This window comes from Festucalex cinctus, chromosome 16, assembly GCF_051991245.1.
Source record: "Festucalex cinctus isolate MCC-2025b chromosome 16, RoL_Fcin_1.0, whole genome shotgun sequence".
In the NCBI taxonomy this organism is placed as follows: domain Eukaryota; kingdom Metazoa; phylum Chordata; class Actinopteri; order Syngnathiformes; family Syngnathidae; genus Festucalex; species Festucalex cinctus.
The window spans coordinates 2,982,061-3,010,000 of NC_135426.1; the positions used below are offsets into that span (position 1 = coordinate 2,982,061).

The following is a 27,940-nucleotide window of genomic DNA, read 5'->3' on the forward strand; positions in this document are numbered from 1 at the left end:
GCTGCTCGCAGCTCTAGTTAGGGCCCGAGCAGCGACCGCTGCGAGGTCCCTATTGCTTTTGTAAAAATTATTATTAGGGCCCAAGCAGCGACCGCTGCGAGGTCCCTATTGTTTTTGTAAAAATTATTAGGGCCCGAGCAGCGACCGCTGCGAGGTCCCTATTGTTTTTGTAAAAATTATTATTATTATTATTAGGGCCCGAGCAGCGACCGCTGCGAGGTCCCTCTTGTTTTTGTAAGAATTATTATTATTATTCTTCTCCGTAAACAATCTCATTTTTGAGGGCCTAAACATTTACGAAAACTCACCAAACTTTGCAGTCTCTTCGTGCCCGGTGAAAAATTTTATATTATGTAGTTGTCATAACAACGCAACTCTATAGCGCCACCTAGCGTAGAAAAATAAAAACCAATCCCGGCCCGTTTGAGCTAGAGCTACGAAAATTGGCAGGCACGTGTAGCACCCCGAGACGCACAAAAAAGTCAGTGGAAGCCATTTCCTAAAATGTACAGGAAGTGAGCTATGAATTTTTGAATGTCCAATTTTGGCCCATTTTGGCACATTCACTGTGGTCATACTTTTTCCCCCTTTGCAAATATTTTTCAGCCAGTTGACTTCAAACTTGCCATGTATCATCTCAAGACCTGAGACAACAACTGGGCAAAATATCTTGACTTTTTGAAATACTATATGACGGGGGCGGGGCATCAAATATTGCCTTTAAAATTTCATTTGTCCAGAAAGACAAAATGCTGAATAACTCCCATGTACAAGCTCCAAAAAATCTCAAACTTCTCATGCAACTTAATAGTCACGGCCTGAAGACATCTATATGATAAAATTCTGTTATATATATAGCACCACCTAGTGGTGACAATAAATGTCATACTTTACGTTTTTAGCTACTGTGCCAAGCTCTTTGAAGGGATCCAGTTGAAAATTGGTCAGACAAGCCTTAAGATGTTGATCATGCCCTACACCGAATATTGTAACTTTTCGCCAAAGGGCGTGGCCGCTACGGTGCCGCAAAGTCTGGTAATTTTTCGTGGCAATAAAAGCTGCTTTAACTTGACCCAGATGATCCTATCTTCTCAAAATTTCACACATTTGATGAGAGTCCAGCCCTTAAGACATCTACGTACTTATATTTCATCTTACTGATAGCGCCACCTACTGGCAATTTTTTTTCTTACGATTTTTCTTCAATGTTTTTCTCCAACCCCATTAACTGCACCTACCTCATATTTGCTCAGATGAGGGTTTCGGTCTTCATGATGTCACAATACGAAGTTTGTGAGTTTTCACGAATCGCTGTGGGCGTGGCTAAGCGCTGTTCGCCAAGAAAACAACACCAATTTTGAGGGCCTAAACTGGCACAAAAACTCCTGAAACTTGGCACACACATCTGGCCTGGTAAAATGAGCAATATTTTATTGTTGATTGTGCTATTTTTACAAAAATGACTCAATAGCGCCCCCTAGGAATTTTTAATGAAGCAGCCCCGGTTGTACGTTTAAGCAAGAACGACGAATATTTTTAGGTGTATGAGGGAGCCCAAGACCTACAAAAAAAGTCTCTTGTACCCATATGCTAAAATGAACAGGAAGTGAGCTACGAATTTTTGAATGTCCCATTTTTGACGATTTTTGCACATTCACAGGGGGCAGACTTTTGCCCACTTCTCCTACACGTTTCATCCGACTGAGTTAAGACTTGGCCTGGACCATGTCAAGACCTGAGCCAACGACAGGGGGAAAAATTTTGACTTTTCGAAATACTAAATGATGAGGGCGGGGCATCAAAATTTGTGTTTCGCAATGTAAAAGGATATGCTTGATAACTCCCCGGGACATGCTCCAAAAAATCCCAAACTTGACATGTATGTTTATCGTCAAGGCCTGAAGTTATCTCTATGACAACATTCAGTTATATATGCAGCGCCACCTAGCCCTTGAGGCATGAAAAAAAAATACCCCACATACGGTATTTTGTACAAAAAATGTAAACTCATTCTAAGTGTGATAACGAAGTCATTTATGAATATTCTTTTAGTTTCCACCACTCAAAATGTTCACTGGCATCAGACTTATCCAAACATATATATATATATTTATTTATTTTTGATAGCCTCTATGGACATTAAAAGCAATATCGTGAATGAAGGATATGCTTAATAACTCCACGGTACATGCTCCAAAAAAAATCCCACACTTGACATGTATGCTTATAATCAAGGCCTGAAGGTATCTCTATGACAACATTCAGTTATAAATACAGCGCCACCTAGCCCTTGAGGCTTATATAAAAAAATAAAAAATACCCCACATACGGTATTTTGTACAAAAAATGTACACTCATTCTAAGTGTGATAACTAAGTCATTTATGAATATTCTTTTAGTTTCCACCACTCAAATTGTTCACTGGCTTCACACCGATCCAAACGTATGTACGTTTCCATTTTGTTTTATTCATTTTTGATTGCCCCTTTGGACAATAAAAGTAACATTGTGCAATGAGTACAACGAGCGATGATGTGTATATACACTTTTACAAAAAAATACCAATCAGGGCAACTCATTGCCTAAAAATAAAAAAGGACGCTGATTTTTGCAGGTCTTAACAATCACCAAAACCCGTTGAGCTTGACACACACACTGGCAAAAAAATATTCTACATGTAAACGTTTATTATGCCATTTTCAAAGAAATTTTGCTTCCAATATGCCAGTACCCCAATGTGCCAGTACCCCAACGTGCAAGTACCCCAACGTGCAAGGACCCCAACGTGGCCCGGGCTGCGAGGGCCCTTTATAGCTGCTCGCAGCTCTAGTTATTCTTCTTCTTCTTTATTCTCCGCAAACGATCGCGATTTTGGGTACCTAAACATTCACGAAAACTCACCGAACTTTGCACACTCCTCAGGCCCGGCGAAAAATTTGATATTATTAAGTCGTCATAACAATGCGACTCGATAGCGCCCCCTAGCGTAGAAAAATAAAAACCAAGCCCGGCACGTTTGAGCTAGAGCAACAAAAATTGGCAGGCACGTGTAGCACCCCGAGACGCACAAAAAAGTCTATTGGGACCATGTAGCTAAAATGTACAGGAAGTGAGCTATGAATTTTTTATTGTCCAATTTTGGCCTATTTTGGCACATTCACTGTGGTCATGCTTTTTCCCCCTTTGCAAACATTTTTCATCCAATTGACTTCAAACTTGGCATTTATCATCTCAAGACCTGAGAGAACAACTGGGCAAAACATCTTGCCTTTTTGAAATACTATATGACGGGGGCGGGGCATCAAATATTGCCTTTAAAATTTCATTTGTCCAGAAAGAGCAAATGCTTAATAACTCCCATGTTCAAGCTCCAAAAAATCTCAAACTTCTCAGGCAACGTAATAGTCACGGCCTGAAAACATCTATATGATAAAATTCAGTTATACATATAGCGCCACCTAGTGGTTACAATAAATGTCATACTTTACGTTTTTAGCTACTGTGCTGAGCTTGTTGAAGGGATCCATTTGAAAATTGGTCAGAAAAGCCTTAAGATGTTGATCATGCCCCACACGGAATATTGTAACTTTTCGCCAAAGGGCGTGGCCGCTACGGTGACGCAAAGTCTGAAGATTTTTCGTGAAAATAAAAGCTGCATTAACTTGACCGAGATGATCCTATCTTCTCAAAATTTCACACATTTGATGAGAGTCCAGCCCTAAAGACATCTACTGACTTATATTTCATCTAACTGATAGCGCCACCTAGTGGCAATTTTTTTTCTTACGAATTTTCTTCTACGTTTTTCTCCAAACACGTTAACTGGACCTACCTCATATTTGCTCAGATGAGGGTTTCGGCCTTCATGATGTCACAACACGAAGTTTGTGAGTTTTCGCGAATTGCTGTGGGTGTGGCTAAGCGCTGTTCGCCAAGAAAATAACGCCAGTTTTGAGGGTCTAAACATGCACAGAAACTCATGAAACTTGGCACACACATCTGGCCTGGTAAAATGAGCAATATTTTATTGTTGATTGTGCTATTTTTACAAAAATGACTCAATAGCGCCCCCTCGAAATTTTTAACGAAGCAGCCCCGGTTGTACGTTTAAGCAAGAACGACGAATATTTTTAGGTGTATGAGGGAGCCCAAGACCTACAAAAAAGTCTCTTGGACCCATATGCTAAAATGAACAGGAAGTGAGCTACGAATTTTTGAATGTCCCATTTTTGACAATTTTTGCACATTCACAGGGGGCAGACTTTTGCCCACTTCTCCTACACGTTTCATCCGACTGACTTCAGACTTGACCTGGGCTATGTCAAGACCTGAGCCAACGACAGGGAGAAAAATCTTGACTTTTCTAAATACTATATGATGAGGGCGGGGCATCAAAATTTGTGTTTCGCAATGAAAAATGATATGCTTAATAACTCTCCGGTACATGCTCCAAAAAATCCCAAACTTGACATGTATGTTTATCGTCAAGGCCTGAAGCTATCTCTATGACAACATTCAGTTATATATGCAGCGCCACCTAGCCCTTGAGGCATAAAAAAAAAATACCCCACATACGGTATTTTGTACAAAAAATGTAAACTCATTCTAAGTGTGATAACTAAGTCATTTATGAATATTCTTTTAGTTTCCACCACTCAAAATGTTCACTGGCATCAGACTTATTCAAACATATATATATTTTTATTTATTTTTGATAGCCTCTGTGGACATTAAAAGCAATATCGTGAATGAAGGATATGCTTAATAACTCCACGGTACATGCTCCAAAAAAAATCCCACACTTGACATGTATACTTATAATCAAGGCCTGAAGGTATCTCGATGACAACATTCAGTTATAAATACAGCGCCACCTAGCCCTTGAGGCTTATATAAAAAAAAAAACCCACATACGGTATTTTGTACCAAAAAACTTAAACTCATTCTAAGTGTGATGACTAAGTCATTTCTGAATATTCTTTTAGTTTCCACCACTCAAATTGTTCACTGGCTTCACACCGATCCAAACGTATGTACGTTTCCATTTTGTTTTATTCATTTTTGATTGCCCCTTTGGACAATAAAAGTAACATTGTGCAATGAGTACAACGAGCGATGATGTATATATACACTTTTACAAAAAATATCAATCAGGGCAACTCATTGCCTAAAAATAAAAAAGGACGCTGATTTTTGCAGGTCTTAACAATCACCAAAACCCGTTGAGCTTGACACACACTGGCAAAAAAAATATTCTACATGTAAACGTTTATTATGCCATTTTCAAAGAAATTTTGCTTCCAATATGCCAGTACCCCAACGTGCCAGGACTCCAACGTGGCCCGGGCTGCGAGGGCCCTTTATAGCTGCTCGCAGCTCTAGTTAGGGCCCGAGCAGCTACCGCTGCGAGGTCCCTATTGTTTTTCGATCGGATTATTATTATTATTATTATTATTATTATTCTTTTTCTCCGTAAACGATCACGATTTTGGGTACCTAAACATTTACGAAAACTCACCAAACTTTGCACACTCCTCAGGCCCGGCGAAAAATTTGATATTATGAAGTCGTCATAACAACGCGACTCTATAGCGCCCCCTAGCATAGAAAAATAAAAACCAAGCCCGGCATGTTTGAGCTAGAGCAACGAAAATTGGCAGGCACGTGTAGCACCCCGAGACGCACAAAAAAGTCTATTGGGACCATGTAGCTAAAATGTACAGGAAGTGAGCTATGAATTTTTTTATGTCCAATTTTGGCCTATTTTGGCACATTCACTGTGGTCATGCTTTTTCCCCCTTTGCAAACATTTTTCATCCAATTGACTTCAAACTTGGCATTTATCATCTCAAGACCTGAGAGAACAACTGGGGAAAAAATCTTGCCTTTTCGAAATACTATATGACGGGGGCGGGGCATCAAATATTGCCTTTAAAATTTCATTTGTCCAGAAAGAGCAAATGCTTAATAACTCCCATGTTCAAGCTCCAAAAAATCTCAAACTTATCAGGCAACTTAATAGTCACGGCCTGAAAACATCTATATGATAAAATTCAGTTATCCATGTAGCGCCACCTAGTGGTAACAATAATTGTCAGACGTTACGTTTTTAGCTACTGTGCTGAGCTCGTTGAAGGGATCCAGTTGAAAATTGGTCAGAAAAGCCTTAAGATGTTGATCATGCCCCACACCGAATATTGTAACTTTTCGCCAAAGGGCGTGGCCGCTACGGTGACGCAAAGTCTGAAGATTTTTCGTGACAATAAAAGCTGCATGAACTTGACCGAGATGATCCTATCTTCTCAAAATTTCACACATTTGATGAGAGTCCAGCCCTAAAGACATCTACGAACTTATATTTCATCTAACTGATAGCGCCACCTAGTGGCAATTTTTTTTCTTACGAATTTTCTTGTACATTTTTCTCCAAACACGTTAACTGGACCAACCTCATATTTGCTCAGATGGGGGTTTCGGCCTTCATGATGTCACAACACGAAGTTTGTGAGTTTTCGCGAATCGCTGTGGGCGTGGCTAAGCACTGTTCGCCAAGAAAACAACGCTAGTTTTGATGGTCTAAACATGCGCAGAAACTCATGAAACTTGGCACACACATCTGGCCTGGCAAAATGAGCAATATTTTATCATGTATTGTCCTATTTTTACAAAAATGACTCAATAGCGCCCCCTAGAAATTTTTAACGAAGCAGCCCCGATTGTACGTTTAAGCAAGATCTACGAAAATTTTTAGGTGTATGAGGGAGTCCAAGACCTACAAAAAAGTCTCTTGGACCCATGTGCTAAAATGAACAGGAAGTGAGCTATGAATTTTTGAATGTCCCATTTTTGACGATTTTTGCACATTTTCAGGGGGCATACTTTTGCCCACTTCTCCTACACATTTCATCCGACTGACTTTAGACTAGACCTGGACCATGTCAAGACCTGAGCCAACTACAGGCAGAAAAATCTTGACTTTTGGAAATACTATATGATGAGGGCGGGGCATCAAATTTTGTGTTTCGCACTGAAAAAGGATATGCTTAATAACTCCCCGGTACATGCTCCAAAAAATCCCAAACTTGACATGTATGTTTATAGTCAAAGCCTGAAGGTATCTCTATGACAAAATTCAGTTATATATGCAGCGCCACCTAGCCCTTCAGGCGTGAAAAAAAAATACCCCACATACGGTATTTTGTACAAAAAATGTCAACTCATTCTAAGTGTGATAACTCCCATGTTCAAGCTCCAAAAAATCTCAAACTTCTCAGGCAACGTAATAGTCACGGCCTGAAAGCATCTATATGATAAAATTCAGTTATACATATAGCGCCACCTAGTGGTAACAATAAATGTCATACTTTACGTTTTTAGCTACTGTGCCGAGCTCGTTGAAGGGATCCAGTTGAAAATTGGTCAGAAAAGCCTTAAGATGTTGATCATGCCCCACACCGAATATTGTAACTTTTCGCCAAAGGGCGTGGCCGCTACGGTGACGCAAAGTCCGAAAATTTTTCGTGACAATAAAAGCTGCATGAACTTGACCGAGATGATCCTATCTTCTCAAAATTTCACACATTTGATGAGAGTCCAGCCCTTAAGACATCTACGAACTTATATTTCATCTTACTGATAGCGCCACCTAGTGGCAATTTTTTTTCTTACGAATTTTCTTGTACATTTTTCTCCAAACACGTTAACTGGACCAACCTCATATTTGCTCAGATGAGGGTTTCGGCCTTCATGATGTCACAACACGAAGTTTGTGAGTTTTCGCGAATCGCTGTGGGCGTGGCTAAGCACTGTTCGCCAAGAAAACAACACCAGTTTTGAGGGTCTAAACATGCGCAGAAACTCATGAAACTTGGCACACACATCTGGCCTGGTAAAATGAACAATATTTTATTGTTGATTGTACTATTTTTACAAAAATGACTCAATAGCGCCCCCTAGAAATTTTTAACGAAGCAGCCCCGATTCTACGTTTAAGCAAGATCTACGAAAATTTTTACGTGTATGAGGGAGCCAAAGACCTACAAAAAAGTCTCTTGGACCCATATGCTAAAATGAACAGGAAGTGAGGTACGAATTTTTGAATGTCCCATTTTTGACGATTTTTGCACATTTTCAGGGGGCATACTTTTGCCCACTTCTCCTACATGTTTTATCCGACTGACTTATGACTTGACCTGGACCATGCCAAGACCTGAGCCAACAACAGACGGAAAAATCTTGACTTTTGGAAATACTATATGATGAGCGCGGGGCATCAAAATTTGTGTTTCGCACTGAAAAAGGATATGCTTAATAACTCCCCGATACATGCTCCAAAAAATCCCAAACTTGACATGTATGTTTATCGTCAAGGCCTGAAGGTATCTCTATGACAACATTCAGTTATATATGCAGCGCCACCTCGCCCTTGAGGCAAAACAAAAAAATACCCCACATACGGTATTTTGTACAAAAAATGTAAACTCATTCTAAGTGTGATAACTAAGTCATTTATGAATATTCTTTTACTTTCCACCACTCAAAATGTTCACTGGCATTAGACTTATCCAAACATGTACTTTTTTTTTATTTATTTTTGATAGCCTCTAATGGACATTAAAAGCAATATCGTGAATGAAGGATATGCTTAATAACTCCACGGTACATGCTCCAAAAAAATCCCACACTTGACATGTATGTTTAGAGTCAAGGCTTGAAGGTATCCCTATGACAACATTCCATTATATATACAGCGCCACCTAGCCCTAGAGGCATAAAAAAAAATACACCAACTTAACGGTATTTTTACAAAAAAAAAAAAAATCCACATGTCAAGGTTTATCATGCCATTTTCAAAGAAATTCTGCTTCCAATGTGCCGTACCTAAACTTGCCAGTACCCCAACGTGCAAGTACCCCAACGTGGCCCGGGCTGCGAGGGCCCTTTATAGCTGCTCGCAGCTCTAGTTATTATTATTATTATTATTATTATTATTATTATTATTATTATTATTCTTTATTCTCCGCAAACGATCGCGATTTTGGGTACCTAAACATTCACGAAAACTCACCGAACTTTGCACACTCCTCAGGCCCGGCGAAAAATTTGATATTATTAAGTCGTCATAACAATGCGACTCGATAGCGCCCCCTAGCGTAGAAAAATAAAAACCAAGCCCGGCACGTTTGAGCTAGAGCAACAAAAATTGGCAGGCACGTGTAGCACCCCGAGACGCACAAAAAAGTCTATTGGGACCATGTAGCTAAAATGTACAGGAAGTGAGTTATGAATTTTTTTATGTCCAATTTTGGCCTATTTTGGCACATTCACTGTGGTCATGCTTTTTCCCCCTTTGCAAACATTTTTCATCCAATTGACTTCAAACTTGGCATTTATCATCTCAAGACCTGAGAGAACAACTGGGCAAAACATCTTGCCTTTTTGAAATACTATATGACGGGGGCGGGGCATCAAATATTGCCTTTAAAATTTCATTTGTCCAGAAAGAGCAAATGCTTAATAACTCCCATGTTCAAGCTCCAAAAAATCTCAAACTTCTCAGGCAACGTAATAGTCACGGCCTGAAAACATCTATATGATAAAATTCAGTTATACATATAGCGCCACCTAGTGGTTACAATAAATGTCATACTTTACGTTTTTAGCTACTGTGCTGAGCTTGTTGAAGGGATCCATTTGAAAATTGGTCAGAAAAGCCTTAAGATGTTGATCATGCCCCACACCGAATATTGTAACTTTTCGCCAAAGGGCGTGGCCGCTACGGTGACGCAAAGTCTGAAGATTTTTCGTGAAAATAAAAGCTGCATTAACTTGACCGAGATGATCCTATCTTCTCAAAATTTCACACATTTGATGAGAGTCCAGCCCTAAAGACATCTACTGACTTATATTTCATCTAACTGATAGCGCCACCTAGTGGCAATTTTTTTTCTTACGAATTTTCTTCTACGTTTTTCTCCAAACACGTTAACTGGACCTACCTCATATTTGCTCAGATGAGGGTTTCGGCCTTCATGATGTCACAACACGAAGTTTGTGAGTTTTCGCGAATTGCTGTGGGTGTGGCTAAGCGCTGTTCGCCAAGAAAATAACGCCAGTTTTGAGGGTCTAAACATGCACAGAAACTCATGAAACTTGGCACACACATCTGGCCTGGTAAAATTAGCAATATTTTATTGTTGATTGTGCTATTTTTACAAAAATGACTCAATAGCGCCCCCTAGAAGTTTTTAACGAAGCAGCCCCGGTTGTACGTTTAAGCAAGAACGACGAATATTTTTAGGTGTATGAGGGAGCCCAAGACCTACAAAAAAGTCTCTTGGACCCATATGCTAAAATGAACAGGAAGTGAGCTACGAATTTTTGAATGTCCCATTTTTGACAATTTTTGCACATTCACAGGGGGCAGACTTTTGCCCACTTCTCCTACACGTTTCATCTGACTGAGTTAAGACTTGACCTGGACCATGTCAAGTCCTGAGCCAACGACAGGGGGAAAAATCTTGACCTTTCGAAATACTATAAGATGAAGGCGGGGCATCAAAATTTGTGTTTCGCACTGAAAAAGGATATGCTTAATAACTCCCCGGTACATGCTCCAAAAAATCCCAAACTTGACATGTATGTTTATCGTCAAGGCCTGAAGCTATCTCTATGACAACATTCAGTTATATATGCAGCGCCACCTAGCCCTTGAGTCATAAAAAAAAAAATACCCCACATACGGTATTTTGTACAAAAAATGTCAACTCATTCTGAGTGTGATAACTAAGTCATTTATGAATATTCTTTTAGTTTCCACCACTCAAAATGTTCACTGGCATCAGACTTATCCAAACATATATATTTTTTTATTTATTTTTGATAGCCTCTGTGGACATTAAAAGCAATATCGTGAATGAAGGATATGCTTAATAACTCCACGGTACATGCTCCAAAATTGATTGCCCCTTTGGACAATAAAAGTAACATTGTGCAATGAGTACAACGAGCGATGATGTATATATACACTTTTACAAAAAATATCAATCAGGGCAACTCATTGCCTAAAAATAAAAAAGGACGCTGATTTTTGCAGGTCTTAACAATCACCAAAACCCGTTGAGCTTGACACACACTGGCAAAAAAAATATTCTACATGTAAACGTTTATTATGCCATTTTCAAAGAAATTTTGCTTCCAATATGCCAGTACCCCAACGTGCCAGTACCCCAACGTGCCAGTACCCTAACGTGCAAGTACCCCAACGTGCAAGGACTCCAACGTGGCCCGGGCTGCGAGGGCCCTTTATAGCTGCTCGCAGCTCTAGTTAGGGCCCGAGCAGCGACCGCTGCGAGGTCCCTATTGTTTTTGTAAAAATTATTATTATTATTATTATTATTATTATTATTATTATTATTATTCTTCTTTATTCTCCGCAAACAATCGCGATTTTGGGTACCTAAATATTCACGAAAACTCACCAAACTTTGCACACTCCTCAGGTCCGGCGAAAAATTTGATATTATGAAGTCGTTATAACAACGCGACTCTATAGCGCCCCCTAGCGTAGAAAAATAAAAACCAAGCCCGACACGTTTGAGCTAGAGCAACGAAAATTGGCAGGCACGTGTAGCACCCCGAGACGCACAAAAAAGTCTATTGGGACCATGTAGCTAAAATGTACAGGAAGTGAGCTATGAATTTTTTAATGTCCAATTTTGGCCTATTTTGGCACATTCACTGTGGTCATGCTTTTTCCCCCTTTGCAAACATTTTTCATCCAATTGACTTCAAACTTGGCATTTATCATCTCAAGACCTAAGAGAACAGCTGGGCAAAACATCTTGCCTTTTCGAAATACTATACGACGGGGGCGGAGCATCAAATATTGCCTTTAAAATTTCATTTGTCCAGAAAGAGCAAATGCTTAATAACTCCCATGTTCAAGCTCCAAAAAATCTCAAACTTCTCAGGCAACGTAATAGTCACAGCCTGAAAACATCTATATGACAAAATTCAGTTATACATATAGCGCCACCTAGTGGTTACAATAAATGTCATACTTTACGTTTTTAGCTACTGCGCTGAGCTCGTTGAAGGGATCCAGTTGAAAATTGTTCAGAAAACCCTTAAGATGTTGATCATGCCCCACACCGAATATTGTAACTTTTCGCCAAAGGGCGTGGCCGCTACGGTGACGCAAAATCTGAAGATTTTTCGTGAAAATAAAAGCTGCATTAACTTGACCGAGATGATCCTATCTTCTCAAAATTTCACACATTTGATGAGAGTCCAGCTCTAAAGACATCTACTAACTTACATTTCATCTAACTGATAGCGCCACCTAGTGGCAATTTTTTTTCTTACGAATTTTCTTCTATGTTTTTCTCCAAACACGTTAACTGGACCTACCTCATATTTGCTCAGAGGAGGGTTTCGGCCTTCATGATGTCACAACACGAAGTTTGTGAGTTTTCGCGAATTGCTGTAGGCGTGGCTAAGCGCTGTTCGCCAAGAAAACAACGCCAGTTTTGAGGGTCTAAACATGCACAGAAACTCCTGAAACTTGGCACACACATCTGGCCTGGTAAAATGAGCAATATTTTATTGTTGATTGTGCTATTTTTACAAAAATGACTCAATAGCGCCCCCTTGAAATTTTTAACGAAGCAGCCCCGGTTGTACGTTTAAGCAAGAACGGCGAATATTTTTAAGTGTATGAGGGAGCCCAAGACCTACAAAAAAGTCTCTTGTACCCATATGCTAAAATGAACAGGAAGTGAGCTACGAATTTTTGAATGTCCCATTTTTGACGATTTTTGCACATTCACAGGGGGCAGACTTTTGCCCACTTCTCCTACACGTTTCATCCGACTGAGTTAAGACTTGGCCTGGACCATGTCAAGACCTGAGCCAACGACAGGGGGAAAAATTTTGACTTTTCGAAATACTATATGATGAGGGCGGGGCATCAAAATTTGTGTTTCACAATGAAAAAGGATATGCTTGATAACTCCCCGGTACATGCTCCAAAAAATCCCAAACTTGACATGTATGTTTATCGTCAAGGCCTGAAGTTATCTCTATGACAACATTCAGTTATATATGCAGCGCCACCTAGCCCTTGAGGCATGAAAAAAAAATACCCCACATACGGTATTTTGTACAAAAAATGTACACTCATTCTAAGTGTGATAACTAAGTCATTTATGAATATTTTTTTAGTTTCCACCACTCAAAATGTTCACTGGCATCAGACTTATCCAAACATATATATATTTTTATTTATTTTTGATAGCCTCTATGGACATTAAAAGCAATATCGTGAATGAAGGATATGCTTAATAACTCCACGGTACATGCTCCAAAAAAAAATCCCACACTTGACATGTATGCTTATAATCAAGGCCTGAAGGTATCTCTATGACAACATTCAGTTATAAATACAGCGCCACCTAGCCCTTGAGGCTTATATAAAAAAAAAAAAAATACCCCACATACGGTATTTTGTACAAAAAATGTACACTCATTCTAAGTGTGATAACTAAGTCATTTATGAATATTCTTTTAGTTTCCACCACTCAAATTGTTCACTGGCTTCACACCGATCCAAACGTATGTACGTTTCCATTTTGTTTTATTCATTTTTGATTGCCCCTTTGGACAATAAAAGTAACATTGTGCAATGAGTACAACGAGCGATGATGTGTATATACACTTTTACAAAAAAATACCAATCAGGGCAACTCATTGCCTAAAAATAAAAAAGGACGCTGATTTTTGCAGGTCTTAACAATCACCAAAACCCGTTGAGCTTGACACACACACTGGCAAAAAAATATTCTACATGTAAACGTTTATTATGCCATTTTCAAAGAAATTTTGCTTCCAATATGCCAGTACCCCAACGTGCCAGTACCCCAACGTGCAAGTACCCCAACGTGCAAGGACCCCAACGTGGCCCGGGCTGCGAGGGCCCTTTATAGCTGCTCGCAGCTCTAGTTATTATTCTTCTTCTTCTTCTTCTTCTTTATTCTCCGCAAACGATCGCGATTTTGGGTACCTAAACATTCACGAAAACTCACCGAACTTTGCACACTCCTCAGGCCCGGCGAAAAATTTGATATTATTAGTCGTCATAACAATGCGACTCGATAGCGCCCCCTAGCGTAGAAAAATAAAAACCAAGCCCGGCACGTTTGAGCTAGAGCAACAAAAATTGGCAGGCACGTGTAGCACCCCGAGACGCACAAAAAAGTCTCTTGGGACCATGTAGCTAAAATGTACAGGAAGTGAGCTATGAATTTTTTAATGTCCAATTTTGGCCTATTTTGGCACATTCACTGTGGTCATGCTTTTTCCCCCTTTGCAAACATTTTTCATCCAATTGACTTCAAACTTGGCATTTATCATCTCAAGACCTGAGAGAACAACTGGGCAAAACATCTTGCCTTTTTGAAATACTATATGACGGGGGCGGGGCATCAAATATTGCCTTTAAAATTTCATTTGTCCAGAAAGAGCAAATGCTTAATAACTCCCATGTTCAAGCTCCAAAAAATCTCAAACTTCTCAGGCAACGTAATAGTCACGGCCTGAAAACATCTATATGATAAAATTCAGTTATACATATAGCGCCACCTAGTGGTTACAATAAATGTCATACTTTACGTTTTTAGCTACTGTGCTGGGCTTGTTGAAGGGATCCATTTGAAAATTGGTCAGAAAAGCCTTAAGATGTTGATCATGCTCCACACCGAATATTGTAACTTTTCGCCAAAGGGCGTGGCCGCTACGGTGACGCAAATTCTGAAGATTTTTCGTGAAAATAAAAGCTGCATTAACTTGACCGAGATGATCCTATCTTCTCAAAATTTCACACATTTGATGAGAGTCCAGCCCTAAAGACATCTACTGACTTATATTTCATCTAACTGATAGCGCCACCTAGTGGCAATTTTTTTTCTTACGAATTTTCTTCTACGTTTTTCTCCAAACACGTTAACTGGACCTACCTCATATTTGCTCAGATGAGGGTTTCGGCCTTCATGATGTCACAACACGAAATTTGTGAGTTTTCGCGAATCGCTGTGGGCGTGGCTAAGCACTGTTCGCCAAGAAAACAACGCCAGTTTTGAGGGTCTAAACATGCACAGAAACTCATGAAACTTGGCACACACATCTGGCCTGGTAAAATGAACAATATTTTATTGTTGATTGTGCTATTTTTACAAAAATGACTCAATAGCGCCCCCTAGGAATTTTTAATGAAGCAGCCCCGGTTGTACGTTTAAAGGGACACTTTACTTATTGATCCATTTTTAGCAGCAAAAAGTTGCTACTTTTTCAATAATTAATTTGGTGACGTGATTATTTTTTTATGTACATTTAATAACTTTTAAACCATTGTTAAAATGAATCGAACGCCGGCATGTTTGTTACACGTGACTAAATAACCCGGATGTTTACGTCACTAGTGTGTAAACGCTACACTATGGAAGCACTATGCAACGCAGCCGTGCATCTAGCGTCAAACCCGGAAGGATTAAACCTTATCGCTTCGAGCCAACACGACAAAATAACACTACCGAAGGAAAGTCTGCCTTGGATGTGAAAGTTGTGGCGCCAGATGGTCTTTTCGGGCACAAAATAAACTTTGACGAACGAGTGAATCAGGCGGGGGGTGAGTGGTGCTCGTGCGGGAGCTGCAGGAATGGACAATCCGCTAATGAATGTGTGCTGTCTGGAAATGAAAGAACTCGAGGATCGGTTCCTTGCGGACAATCTCAACTGCATCCTGGAACATCAGACATTCAACATGGCAATACTAAATAGACATTCTCAGGATAGCTTTGGTTGCGATGAAAGATGTGAAGAAGAAAAGTCTTGGAGGAGCAAATATCCAACAGGTAAAGTGACACACAGTACGAGCAATGCAAAACGTGTGGAACTGACGAAATATTTCAGGAAAAAGAAAAAATAGTAAAATTAAATGTATCGTCGTTACAGCACCCAACCTCCCCTAGCTGTTTTTTTTTTTCTTTTTTGCGTAGCGTCCCACTGCGGTCAGGCCAGCCGCCACTCGAAAAGACGAAGTCAAGCCAGCCGCCCCAACGATTGTTAATACTGTGCATTACGGTAACGTGCCGACGTGCCCCTGCGTTGGCCACCTTCAAATGAATTATGAAAAAAAACAGTCCGTGCAGTATAATAACCAATGCCCCCCCACCCCCGAAACATGCCTACCTTTCGCTTTAAATTTGCTTCGCTTCTCCGAGATCTTTCAGTGGCCGTAGTAAGACCTCGATTTGTGCCGGCTGTTGTGAGAGTGAAGGCTCCGTGTTGCTAGCAGTTGCGGCTCCTCCATCGGCTTGATTATTTCCCACGTCTGGTTCTTTAAAGATACTCGGTACTGCGTTGGGCTTTAGTATTAGGCGTGTGGCGTACCCCATCTCAAATTGTAACATATATTCGAAGTCCTCATGCCTGAAATGTTCGCTGCGCGCACGCCTGCTTGTCCTTCGGGAGGTTGACAGCACTTAGCAAACAAACCATTGTCTACTCAAGTAGCTTTTTTTTTTTTTTTTTTTTTTGGGGGGGGGGGGGGGTCTCGCGGGTTTTTCCTTGCCGACGCCTTGCAAAATTTTGCAATACAGTAAGGCATAACTGACGTTTGTGCCTTCCTCGTTGTTATGTCTGCGTGAACTACTGTTCCCCAAGCGAGTATACACACTAGTGACGTCACCACTTGGGGGCGTTGCAACACGGAAGTACTTCTATGTTGAAAAAAGTTAAATAAATCAATATAGGAGTGTATTCTTCAGCTCTTATGCATGTTTCGTAGCTATACTAACTATTTACTGCCAATCAAGCCATACATGTATAATTAAAGGAGCCTTACTTTAAGCAAGATCTACGAATATTTTTAGGTGTATGAGGGAGCCCAAGACCTACAAAAAAGTCTCTTGGACCCATATGCTAAAATGAACAGGAAGTGAGCTACGAATTTTTGAATGTCCCATTTTTGACGATTTTTGCACATTCACAGGGGGCAGACTTTTGCCCACTTCTCCTACACGTTTCATCTGACTGAGTTAAGACTTGACCTGGACCATGTCAAGACCTGAGCCAACGACAGGGGGAAAAATCTTGACCTTTCGAAATACTATATGATGAAGGCGGGGCATCAAAATTTGTGTTTCGCACTGAAGACGGATATGCTTAATAACTCCCCGGTACATGCTCCAAAAAATCCCAAACTTGACATGTATGTTTATCGTCAAGGCCTGAAGCTATCTCTATGACAACATTCAGTTATATATGCAGCGCCACCTAGCCCTTGAGGCATAAAAAAAAAATACCCCACATACGGTATTTTGTACAAAAAATGTAAACTCATTCTAAGTGTGATAACTAAGTCATTTATGAATATTCTTTTAGTTTCCACCACTCAAAATGTTCACTGGCATCAGACTTATCCAAACATATATATATTTTTATTTATTTTTGATAGCCTCTGTGGACATTAAAAGCAATATCGTGAATGAAGGATATGCTTAATAACTCCACGGTACATGCTCCAAAAAAAATCCCACACTTGACATGTATGCTTATAATCAAGGCCTGAAGGTATCTCTATGACAACATTCATTTATAAATACAGCGCCACCTAGCCCTTGAGGCTTATATAAAAAAAAAAAAAAAATACCCCACATACGGTATTTTGTACAAAAAATGTACACTCATTCTAAGTGTGATAACTAAGTCATTTTTGAATATTCTTTTAGTTTCCACCACTCAAATTGTTCACTGGCTTCACACCGATTCAAACGTATGTACGTTTCCATTTTGTTTTATTCATTTTTGATTGCCCCTTTGGACAATAAAAGTAAACATTGTGCAATGAGTACAACGAGCGATGATGTGTATATACACTTTTACAAAAAAATACCAATCAGGGCAACTCATTGCCTAAAAATAAATAAGGACGCTGATTTTTGCAGGTCTTAACAATCACCAAAATCCGTTGAGCTTGACAGACACTGGCAAAAAAAAATATTCTACATGTAAATGTTTATTATGCCATTTTCAAAGAAATTTTGCTTCCAATATGCCAGTACCCCAACGTGCCAGTACCCCAACGTGCAAGTACCCCAACGTGCAAGGACCCCAACGTGGCCCGGGCTGCGAGGGCCCTTTATAGCTGCTTGCAGCTCTAGTTATTATTATTATTCTTCTTTATTCTCCGCAAACAATCGCGATTTTGGGTACCTAAATATTCACAAAAACTCACCGAACTTTGCACACTCCTCAGGTCCGGCGAAAAATTTGATATTATGAAGTCGTTATAACAACGCGACTCTATAGCGCCCCCTAGCGTAGAAAAATAAAAACCAAGCCCGACACGTTTGAGCTAGAGCAACGAAAATTGGCAGGCACGTGTAGCACCCCGAGACGCACAAAAAAAGTCTATTGGGACCATGTAGCTAAAATGTACAGGAAGTGAGCTATGAATTTTTTTATGTCCAATTTTGGCCTATTTTGGCACATTTACTGTGGTCATGCTTTTTCCCCCTTTGCAAACATTTTTCATCCAATTGACTTCAAACTTGGCATTTATCATCTCAAGACCTGAGACAACAACTGGGCAAAACATCTTGCCTTTTTGAAATACTATATGACGGGGGCGGGGCATCAAATATTGCCTTTAAAATTTCATTTGTCCAGAAAGAGCAAATGCTTAATAACTCCCATGTTCAAGCTCCAAAAAATCTCAAACTTCTCAGGCAACGTAATAGTCACGGCCTGAAAACATCTATATGACAAAATTCAGTTATACATATAGCGCCACCTAGTGGTTACAATAAATGTCATACTTTACGTTTTTAGCTACTGTGCTGAGCTTGTTGAAGGGATCCATTTGAAAATTGGTCAGAAAAGCCTTAAGATGTTGATCATGCCCCACACCGAATATTGTAACTTTTCGTCAAAGGGAGTGGCCGCTACGGTGACGCAAAATCTGAAGATTTTTCGTGACAATAAAAGCTGCATTAACTTGACCGAGATGATCCTATCTTCTCAAAATTTCACACATTTGATGAGAGTCCAGCTCTAAAGACATCTACTAACTTACATTTCATCTAACTGATAGCGCCACCTAGTGGCAATTTTTTTTCTTACGAATTTTCTTCTACGTTTTTCTCCAAACACGTTAACTGGACCTACCTCATATTTGCTCAGAGGAGGGTTCCGGCCTTCATGATGTCACAACACGAAGTTTGTGAGTTTTCGCGAATTGCTGTTGGCGTGGCTAAGCGCTGTTCGCCAAGAAAACAACGCCAGTTTTGAGGGTCTAAACATGCACAGAAACTCCTGAAACTTGGCACACACATCTGGCCTGGTAAAATGAGCAATATTTTATTGTTGATTGTGCTATTTTTACAAAAATGACTCAATAGCGCCCCCTCGAAATTTTTAACGAAGCAGCCCCGGTTGTACGTTTAAGCAAGAACGCCGAATATTTTTACGTGTATGAGGGAGCCCAAGACCTACAAAAAAGTCTCTTGTACCCATATGCTAAAATGAACAGGAAGTGAGCTACGAATTTTTGAATGTCCCATTTTTGACGATTTTTGCACATTCACAGGGGGCAGACTTTTGCCCACTTCTCCTACACGTTTCATCCGACTGAGTTAAGACTTGGCCTGGACCATGTCAAGACCTGAGCCAACGACAGGGGGAAAAAGTTTTGACTTTTCGAAATACTATATGATGAGGGCGGGGCATCAAAATTTGTGTTTCACAATGAAAAAGGATATGCTTGATAACTCCCCGGTACATGCTCCAAAAAATCCCAAACTTGACATGTATGTTTATCGTCAAGGCCTGAAGTTATCTCTATGACAACATTCAGTTATATATGCAGCGCCACCTAGCCCTTGAGGCATGAAAAAAAATACCCCACATACGGTATTTTGTACAAAAAATGTACACTCATTCTAAGTGTGATAACTGTCATTTATGAATATTTTTTTAGTTTCCACCACTCAAAATGTTCACTGGCATCAGACTTATCCAAACATATATATATTTTTATTTATTTTTGATAGCCTCTATGGACATTAAAAGCAATATCGTGAATGAAGGATATGCTTAATAACTCCACGGTACATGCTCCAAAAAAAAATCCCACACTTGACATGTATGCTTATAATCAAGGCCTGAAGGTATCTCTATGACAACATTCAGTTATAAATACAGCGCCACCTAGCCCTTGAGGCTTATATAAAAAATAAAATAAAATACCCCACATACGGTATTTTGTACAAAAAATGTACACTCATTCTAAGTGTGATAACTAAGTCATTTATGAATATTCTTTTAGTTTCCACCACTCAAATTGTTCACTGGCTTCACACCGATCCAAACATATGTACGTTTCCATTTTGTTTTATTCATTTTTGATTGCCCCTTTGGACAATAAAAGTAACATTGTGCAATGAGTACAATGAGCGATGATGTGTATATACACTTTTACAAAAAAATACCAATCAGGGCAACTCATTGCCTAAAAATAAAAAAGGACGCTGATTTTTGCAGGTCTTAACAATCACCAAAACCCGTTGAGCTTGACACACACACTGGCAAAAAAATATTCTACATGTAAACGTTTATTATGCCATTTTCAAAGAAATTTTGCTTCCAATATGCCAGTACCCCAAAGTGCCAGTACCCCAACGTGCCAGTACCCTAACGTGCAAGTACCCCAACGTGCAAGGACTCCAACGTGGCCCGGGCTGCGAGGGCCCTTTATAGCTGCTCGCAGCTCTAGTTCTTCTTCTTCTTCTTCTTCTTCTTTATTCTCCGCAAACGATCGCGATTTTGGGTACCTAAACATTCACGAAAACTCACCGAACTTTGCACACTCCTCAGGCCCGGCGAAAAATTTTATATTATTAAGTCGTCATAACAATGCGACTCGATAGCGCCCCCTAGCGTAGAAAAATAAAAACCAAGCCCGGCACGTTTGAGCTAGAGCAACAAAAATTGGCAGGCACGTGTAGCACCCCGAGACGCACAAAAAAGTCTATTGGGACCATGTAGCTAAAATGTACAGGAAGTGAGCTATGAATTTTTTATTGTCCAATTTTGGCCTATTTTGGCACATTCACTGTGGTCATGCTTTTTCCCCCTTTGCAAACATTTTTCATCCAATTAACTTCAAACTTGGCATTTATCATCTCAAGACGTGAGAGAACAACTGGGCAAAAAGTCTTGCCTTTTCGAAATACTATATGATGGGGGCGGGGCATCAAATATTGCCTTTAAAATTTCATTTGTCCAGAAAGAGCAAATGCTTAATAACTCCCATGTTCAAGCTCCAAAAAATCTCAAACTTCTCAGTCACGGCCTGAAAACATCTATATGATAAAATTCAGTTATACATATAGCGCCACCTAGTGGTAACAATAAATGTCATACTTTACGTTTTTAGCTACTGCGCTGAGCTCGTTGAAGGGATACAGTTGAAAATTGGTCAGAAAAGCCTTAAGATGTTGATCATGCCCCACAACGAATATTGTAACTTTTCGCCAAAGGGCGTGGCCGCTACGGTGCCGCAAAGTCTGAAGATTTTTCGTGACAATAAAAGCTGCATTAACTTGACCGAGATGATCCTATCTTCTCAAAATTTCACACATTTGATGAGAGTCCAGCCCTAAAGACATCTATTAACTTATATTTCATCTTACTGATAGCGCCACCTAGTGGTAATTTTTTTTCTTACGAATTTTCTTCTACGTTTTTCTCCAAACACGTTAACTGGACCTACCTCATATTTGCTCAGATGAGGGATTCGGCCTTCATGATGTCACAACACGAAGTTTGTGAGTTTTCGCGAATCGCTGTGGGCGTGGCTAAGCACTGTTCGCCAAGAAAACAACGCCAGTTTTGAGGGTCTAAACATGCGCAGAAACTCATGAAACTTGGCACACACATCTGGCCTGGTAAAATGAACAATATTTTATTGTTGATTGTGCTATTTTTACAAAAATGTCTCAATAGCGCCCCCTAGGAATTTTTAATGAAGCAGCCCCAGTTGTACGTTTAAGCAAGATCTACGAAAATTTTTAGGTGTATGAGGGAGCCCAAGACCTACAAAAAGGTCTCTTGGACCCATATGCTAAAATGAACAGGAAGTGAGCTACCAATTTTTGAATGTCCCATTTTTGACGATTTTTGCACATTCACAGGGGGCAGACTTTTGCCCACTTCTCCTACACGTTTCATCTGACTGAGTTAAGACTTGACCTGGACCATGTCAAGACCTGAGCCAACGACAGGGGGAAAAATCTTGACTTTTCGAAATACTATATGATGAAGGCGGGACATCAAAATTTGTGTTTCGCACTGAAAAAGGATATGCTTAATAACTCCCCGGTACATGCTCCAAAAAATCCCAAACTTGACATGTATGTTTATCGTCAAGGCCTGAAGCTATCTCTATGACAACATTCAGTTATATATGCAGCGTCACCTAGCCCTTGAGGCATAAAAAAAAAAATACCCCACATACGGTATTTTGTACAAAAAATGTAAACTCATTCTAAGTGTGATAACTAAGTCATTTATGAATATTCTTTTAGTTTCCACCACTCAAAATGTTCACTGGCATCAGACTTATCCAAACATATATATATTTTTATTTATTTTTGATAGCCTCTGTGGACATTAAAAGCAATATCGTGAATGAAGGATATGCATAATAACTCCACGGTACATGCTCCATAAAAAATCCCACACTTGACATGTATGCTTATAATCAAGGCCTGAAGGTATCTCTATGACAACATTCAGTTATAAATACAGCGCCACCTAGCCCTTGAGGCATAATATATATTAAAAAAAAAACACACATTCGGTATTTTGTACAAAAAATGTAAACTCATTCTAAGTGTGATAACTAAGTCATTTAGGAATATTCTTTTAGTTTCCACCACTCAAATTGTTCACTGGCTTCACACCGATCCAAACGTATGTACGTTTCCATTTTGTTTTATTCATTTTTGATTGCCCCTTTGGACAATAAAAGTAACATTGTGCAATGAGTACAACGAGCGATGATGTATATATACACTTTTACAAAAAATACCAATCAGGGCAACTCATTGCCTAAAAATAAATAAGGACGCAGATTTTTGCAGGTCTTAACAATCACCAAAACCCGTTGAGCTTGACACACACTGGCAAATAAAATATTCTACATGTAAACGTTTATTATGCCATTTTCAAAGAAATTTTGATTCCAATATGCCAGTACCCCAACGTGCCAGTACCCTAATGTGCCAGTACCCTAATGTGCAAGTACCCCAACGTGCAAGGACCCCAACGTGGCCCGGGCTGCGAGGGCCCTTTATAGCTGCTCGCAGCTCTAGTTACTCTTCTTCTTCTTCTTCTTCTCCGTAAACGATCGCATTTTTGAGGGCCTAAACATTTACGAAAACTCACCAAACTTTGCAGTCTCTTCGGGCCCGGCGAAAAATTTGATATTATGTAGTTGCCATAACAATGCGACTCTATAGCGCCCCCTAGCGTAGAAAAATAAAAACCAATCCAGGCCCGTTTGACCTAGAGCTACGAAAATTGCCAGGCACGTGTAGCACCCCGAGACGCACAAAAAAGTCAGTGGAAGCCATTTCCTAAAATGTACAGGAAGTGAGCTATGAATTTTTGAATGTCCAATTTTGGCCCATTTTGGCACATTCACTGTGGTCATACTTTTTCCCCCTTTGCAAATATTTTTCTGCCAGTTGACTTCAAACTTGCCATGTATCATCTCAAGACCCAAGACAACAACTGGGCAAAATATCTTGACTTTTTGGAATACTATATGACGGTGGCGGGGCATCAAATATTGATTTTAAAATTTAATTTGTCCAGAAAGACAAAATGCTGAATAACTCCCATGAACAAGCTCCAAAAAATCTCAAACTTCTCACACAACTTAATAGTCACGGCCTGAAAACATCTATATGATACAATTCTGTTATATATATAGCGCCACCTAGTGGTGACAATAAATGTCATACTTTACGTTTTTAGCTACTGTGCCAAGCTCTTTGAAGGGATCCAGTTGAAAATTGGTCAGACAAGCCTTAAGATGTTGATCATGCCCCACACCGAATATTGTAACTTTTCGCCAAAGGGCATGGCCGCTACGGTGCCGCAAAGTCTGGTAATTTTTCGTGGCAATAAAAGCTGCTTTTACTTGACCCAGGTCATCCTATCTTCTCAAAATTTCACACATTTGATGAGAGTCCAGCCCCTAAGACATCTACGAACTTATATTTCATCTTACTGATAGCGCCACCTTCTGGCAATTTTTTTTCTTACGATTTTTCTTCAATGTTTTTCTCCAACCACATTAACTGCACCTACCTCATATTTGCTCAGATGAGGGCTTCGGTCTTCATGATGTCACAACACGAAGTTTGCGAGTTTTCGCGAATCGCTGTGGGCGTGGCTAAGCGCTGTTTGCCAAGAAAACAACACCAATTTTGAGGGTCTAAACATGCACAGAAACTCATGAAACTTGGCACACACATCTGGCCTGGTAAAATGAGCAATATTTTATTGTTGATTGTGCTATTTTTACAAAAATGACTCAATAGCGCCCCCTAGAAGTTTTTAACGAAGCAGCCCCGGTTGTACGTTTAAGCAAGAACGACGAATATTTTTAGGTGTATGAGGGAGCCCAAGACCTACAAAAAAAAGTCTCTTGGACCCATATGCTAAAATGAACAGGAAGTGAGCTACGAATTTTTGAATGTCCCATTTTTGACGATCTTGCACATTTACAGGGGGCATACTTTTGCCCACTTCTCCTACACGTTTCATCCGACTGAGTTAAGACTTGACCTGGACCATGTCAAGACCTGAGCCAACGACAGGGGGAAAAATCTTGACTTTACGAAATACTATATGATGAGGGCGGGGCATCAAAATTTGAGTTTCGCACTGAAAAAGGATATGCTTGATAACTCCCCGGTACATGATCCAAAAAATCCCAAACTTGACATGTATGTTTATCGTCAAGGCCTGATGTTTTCTCGATGACAACATTCAGTTATATATGCAGCGCCACCTAGCCATTGAGGCATAAAAAAAAAATACCCCACATACGGTATTTTGTAAAAAAAATGTAAACTCATTCTAAGTGTGATAACTAAGTCATTTATGAATATTCTTTTAGTTTCCGCCACTCAAAATGTTCACTGGCATCAGACTTATCCAAACATATATATATGTTTATTTATTTTTGATAGCCTCTGTGGACATTAAAAGCAATATCGTGAATGAAGGATATGCATAATAACTCCACGGTACATGCTCCAAAAAAAATCCCACACTTGACATGTATGCTTATAATCAAGGCCTGAAGGTATCTCTATGACCACATACGGTATTTTGTACAAAAAAATGTAAACTCATTCTAAGTGTGATGACTAAGTCATTTATGAATATTCTTTTAGTTTCCACCACTCAAATTGTTCACTGGCTTCACACCGATCCAAACGTATGTACGTTTCCATTTTGTTTTATTCATTTTTGATTGCCCCTTTGGACAATAAAAGTAACATTGTGCAATGAGTACAACGAGCGATGATGTATATATACACTTTTACAAAAAATACCAATCAGGGCAACTCATTGCCTAAAAATAAAAAAGGACGCTGATTTTTGCAGGTCTTAACAATCACCAAAACCCGTTGAGCTTGACACACACTGGCAAAAAAAATATTCTACAACGTTTATTATGCCATTTTCAAAGAAATTTTGCTTCCAATATGCCAGTACCCCAACGTGCCAGTACCCTAACGTGCAAGTACACCAACGTGCAAGGACCATAACGTGGCCCGGGCTGCGAGGGCCCTTTATAGCTGCTCGCAGCTCTAGTTTGTATTTAAGTTGATTTTCCAAACAATTGTCAGCTACCTTATCGGTTATCGATATAATCACTTTCTAAATGATCAGTTTATCGTATCGGTTGAAAACAGCGTTACCGTGCATCCCTATTTTTTTTTTTGTTGAAATATGGCAGTCCAGAAGGCGAAGCACATGAAAGCATGCAGCATGACTGAAAAACATCACTCTTCAAATACATTCATGTTGAGTTATTTTCTGGTTAAAAGGTTGAAGTTGTAACAAGGACATCCTATGACATTCATTTTCATTCACAAATCCTGTGTTTCTTCATCTGCAAGAGCATTTGTTAGCTTTCCAGGACATTTCTAATTACTACTCCACGCACAGTATATTGTACTGTCTCAGTCATTTTTGTTGAACCACAAAAACATGACGCGATTGTCAAAAGAGGAAGCAGATTGTCACACGGGCGGTCATGAAGGGGAGAGTGTGGCTATTTGAGGTTGTTGGTAGGGACAGACCGATTATTGGCCGGGCTGATTATCGGCGCCAATATTTGGCATTTTGACAAATATTGGCATCAACCATTTTACCGAATCTGAAGGCCGATCATGCTGGTATCACACTGAGCGGTGAATGTTTGTGAACGTAGCGAAATTTAGGGTTTTCATCAGGATTTGTAAGATGTTCACAGACAGTTTTGCTGACATAATGGGAACCCCACTACATTTTATATTTTTTTTTAAATAAAAACAATAATAATAAAATGAAGAAATGATGTTGAAATTTTGGAAAACTATCTCCAATAGAAAACTTTAAGGAACTATTTACTTGCTTACTTTTTAACTTTGTGTCACACATGCTGATAACTCTGGAAGGTCTCTGCAATTTTTGTTCGAATTTTTAAACAAAGCTGTCAATTCTTTGTATGTTTAAGATTAAAAGGAAAAAAAACAATTTTTAAAAATTTTGAAGATAATATTTTCTCTTTTACTGAAAATGAATATCTGCTTGCAATATCGGTTATTAATAATCAGTATCTGTATCGGCCTAATTGGTTTACACTAGTTGTTGGCAATTTTAATCACCCTGTTCACGGAGCGCATTTGTGCGTTTCAGCAGCAGAGACTCTCCATGCTTTGCTTTCCGGCCACAGACACATGACGTCTAAACATATAAATGTAGTTTACACGGTACGTTTATATAAAACCGTACTGGAATGGCTCAATTTTGCTGACACTTTGAATCATGACATGTATCCTTATTTTGTGAAAGTTGTATGTATATGCATTACTGGAGTCAAAAGTGCATGTCGTGTTTTGAAATGAAAGAAAGTGCGATTTTGTGTTTGTATCTCGAGTGTACCTCGGTTGGCTCTCCTGCGCAAGGTTCTCCCCTCTCTGGTAAGCGTGGTCCGCGATCTGCGTGGTGGACCTCTTGACTATCTGCTTGAGCTCTGGCTCCAGCCGCTCCATGATGGCGTTGATGGTCTCTGGGATCTTCTTCAGCTTGGCTAGAGCCTGAGGCAACGATGGGAGGATGTTTATTTGAAACCGGTCAATCCTGTCATACTTATTCCTTTGTGTGTACCTTGATCAGGATGCCCATGAACTCGGCGCTGTTGTCCTCTGGGTCCACCTCCGGGAGGTCTAATTGGTTCGACTCCCGCACGTCTTGCTGAAGCTCTCGCACTAGCGGGGAAACACCGGTATCTTAAGGTTATTTTTATACATAATTTATTAATTTAATTAAAAAAAAAAAAAAACTTTTATTTATTCATTTATTTAATTGTATTCTTTTTATTATTTATTATTATGTGTATTATTATTAATGTGATTATTTATTATTTTTATTATTTATTCACTTATTTATTTAATTTATTTGTATTACTATTTACTTATTTATTTATTTAATTTATTTTATTATTATTTTTATTTACTTATTTATGTAATTTATTTTATTTATTTATTTTTATTCTTTTTATAATTTATTATTATGTTTTATTTAAATTTATTAT

General features: G+C 39.4%; 2 protein-coding genes across 7 annotated transcripts in view; one reads left to right on the forward strand and one right to left on the reverse strand.

Annotated features, from left to right (window-relative positions):
• The window catches only part of exoc4 (exocyst complex component 4), a 378,154-nt gene that overhangs the window by 320,416 nt on the left and 29,798 nt on the right, over positions 1-27,940 (reverse strand). For both annotated transcript variants that reach the window (XM_077500828.1, XM_077500829.1), the window contains exons 6-7: positions 27,514-27,614; positions 27,289-27,443 (exon numbers count right to left, since the gene is read on the reverse strand). In XM_077500828.1, coding sequence (XP_077356954.1) covers positions 27,289-27,443; positions 27,514-27,614 — 256 coding nt within the window. The remainder of the gene's footprint in view (positions 1-27,288; positions 27,444-27,513; positions 27,615-27,940) is intronic.
• Positions 1-27,940, forward strand: part of chchd3a (coiled-coil-helix-coiled-coil-helix domain containing 3a) — a 235,425-nt gene that overhangs the window by 54,541 nt on the left and 152,944 nt on the right. The window lies entirely within an intron of this gene.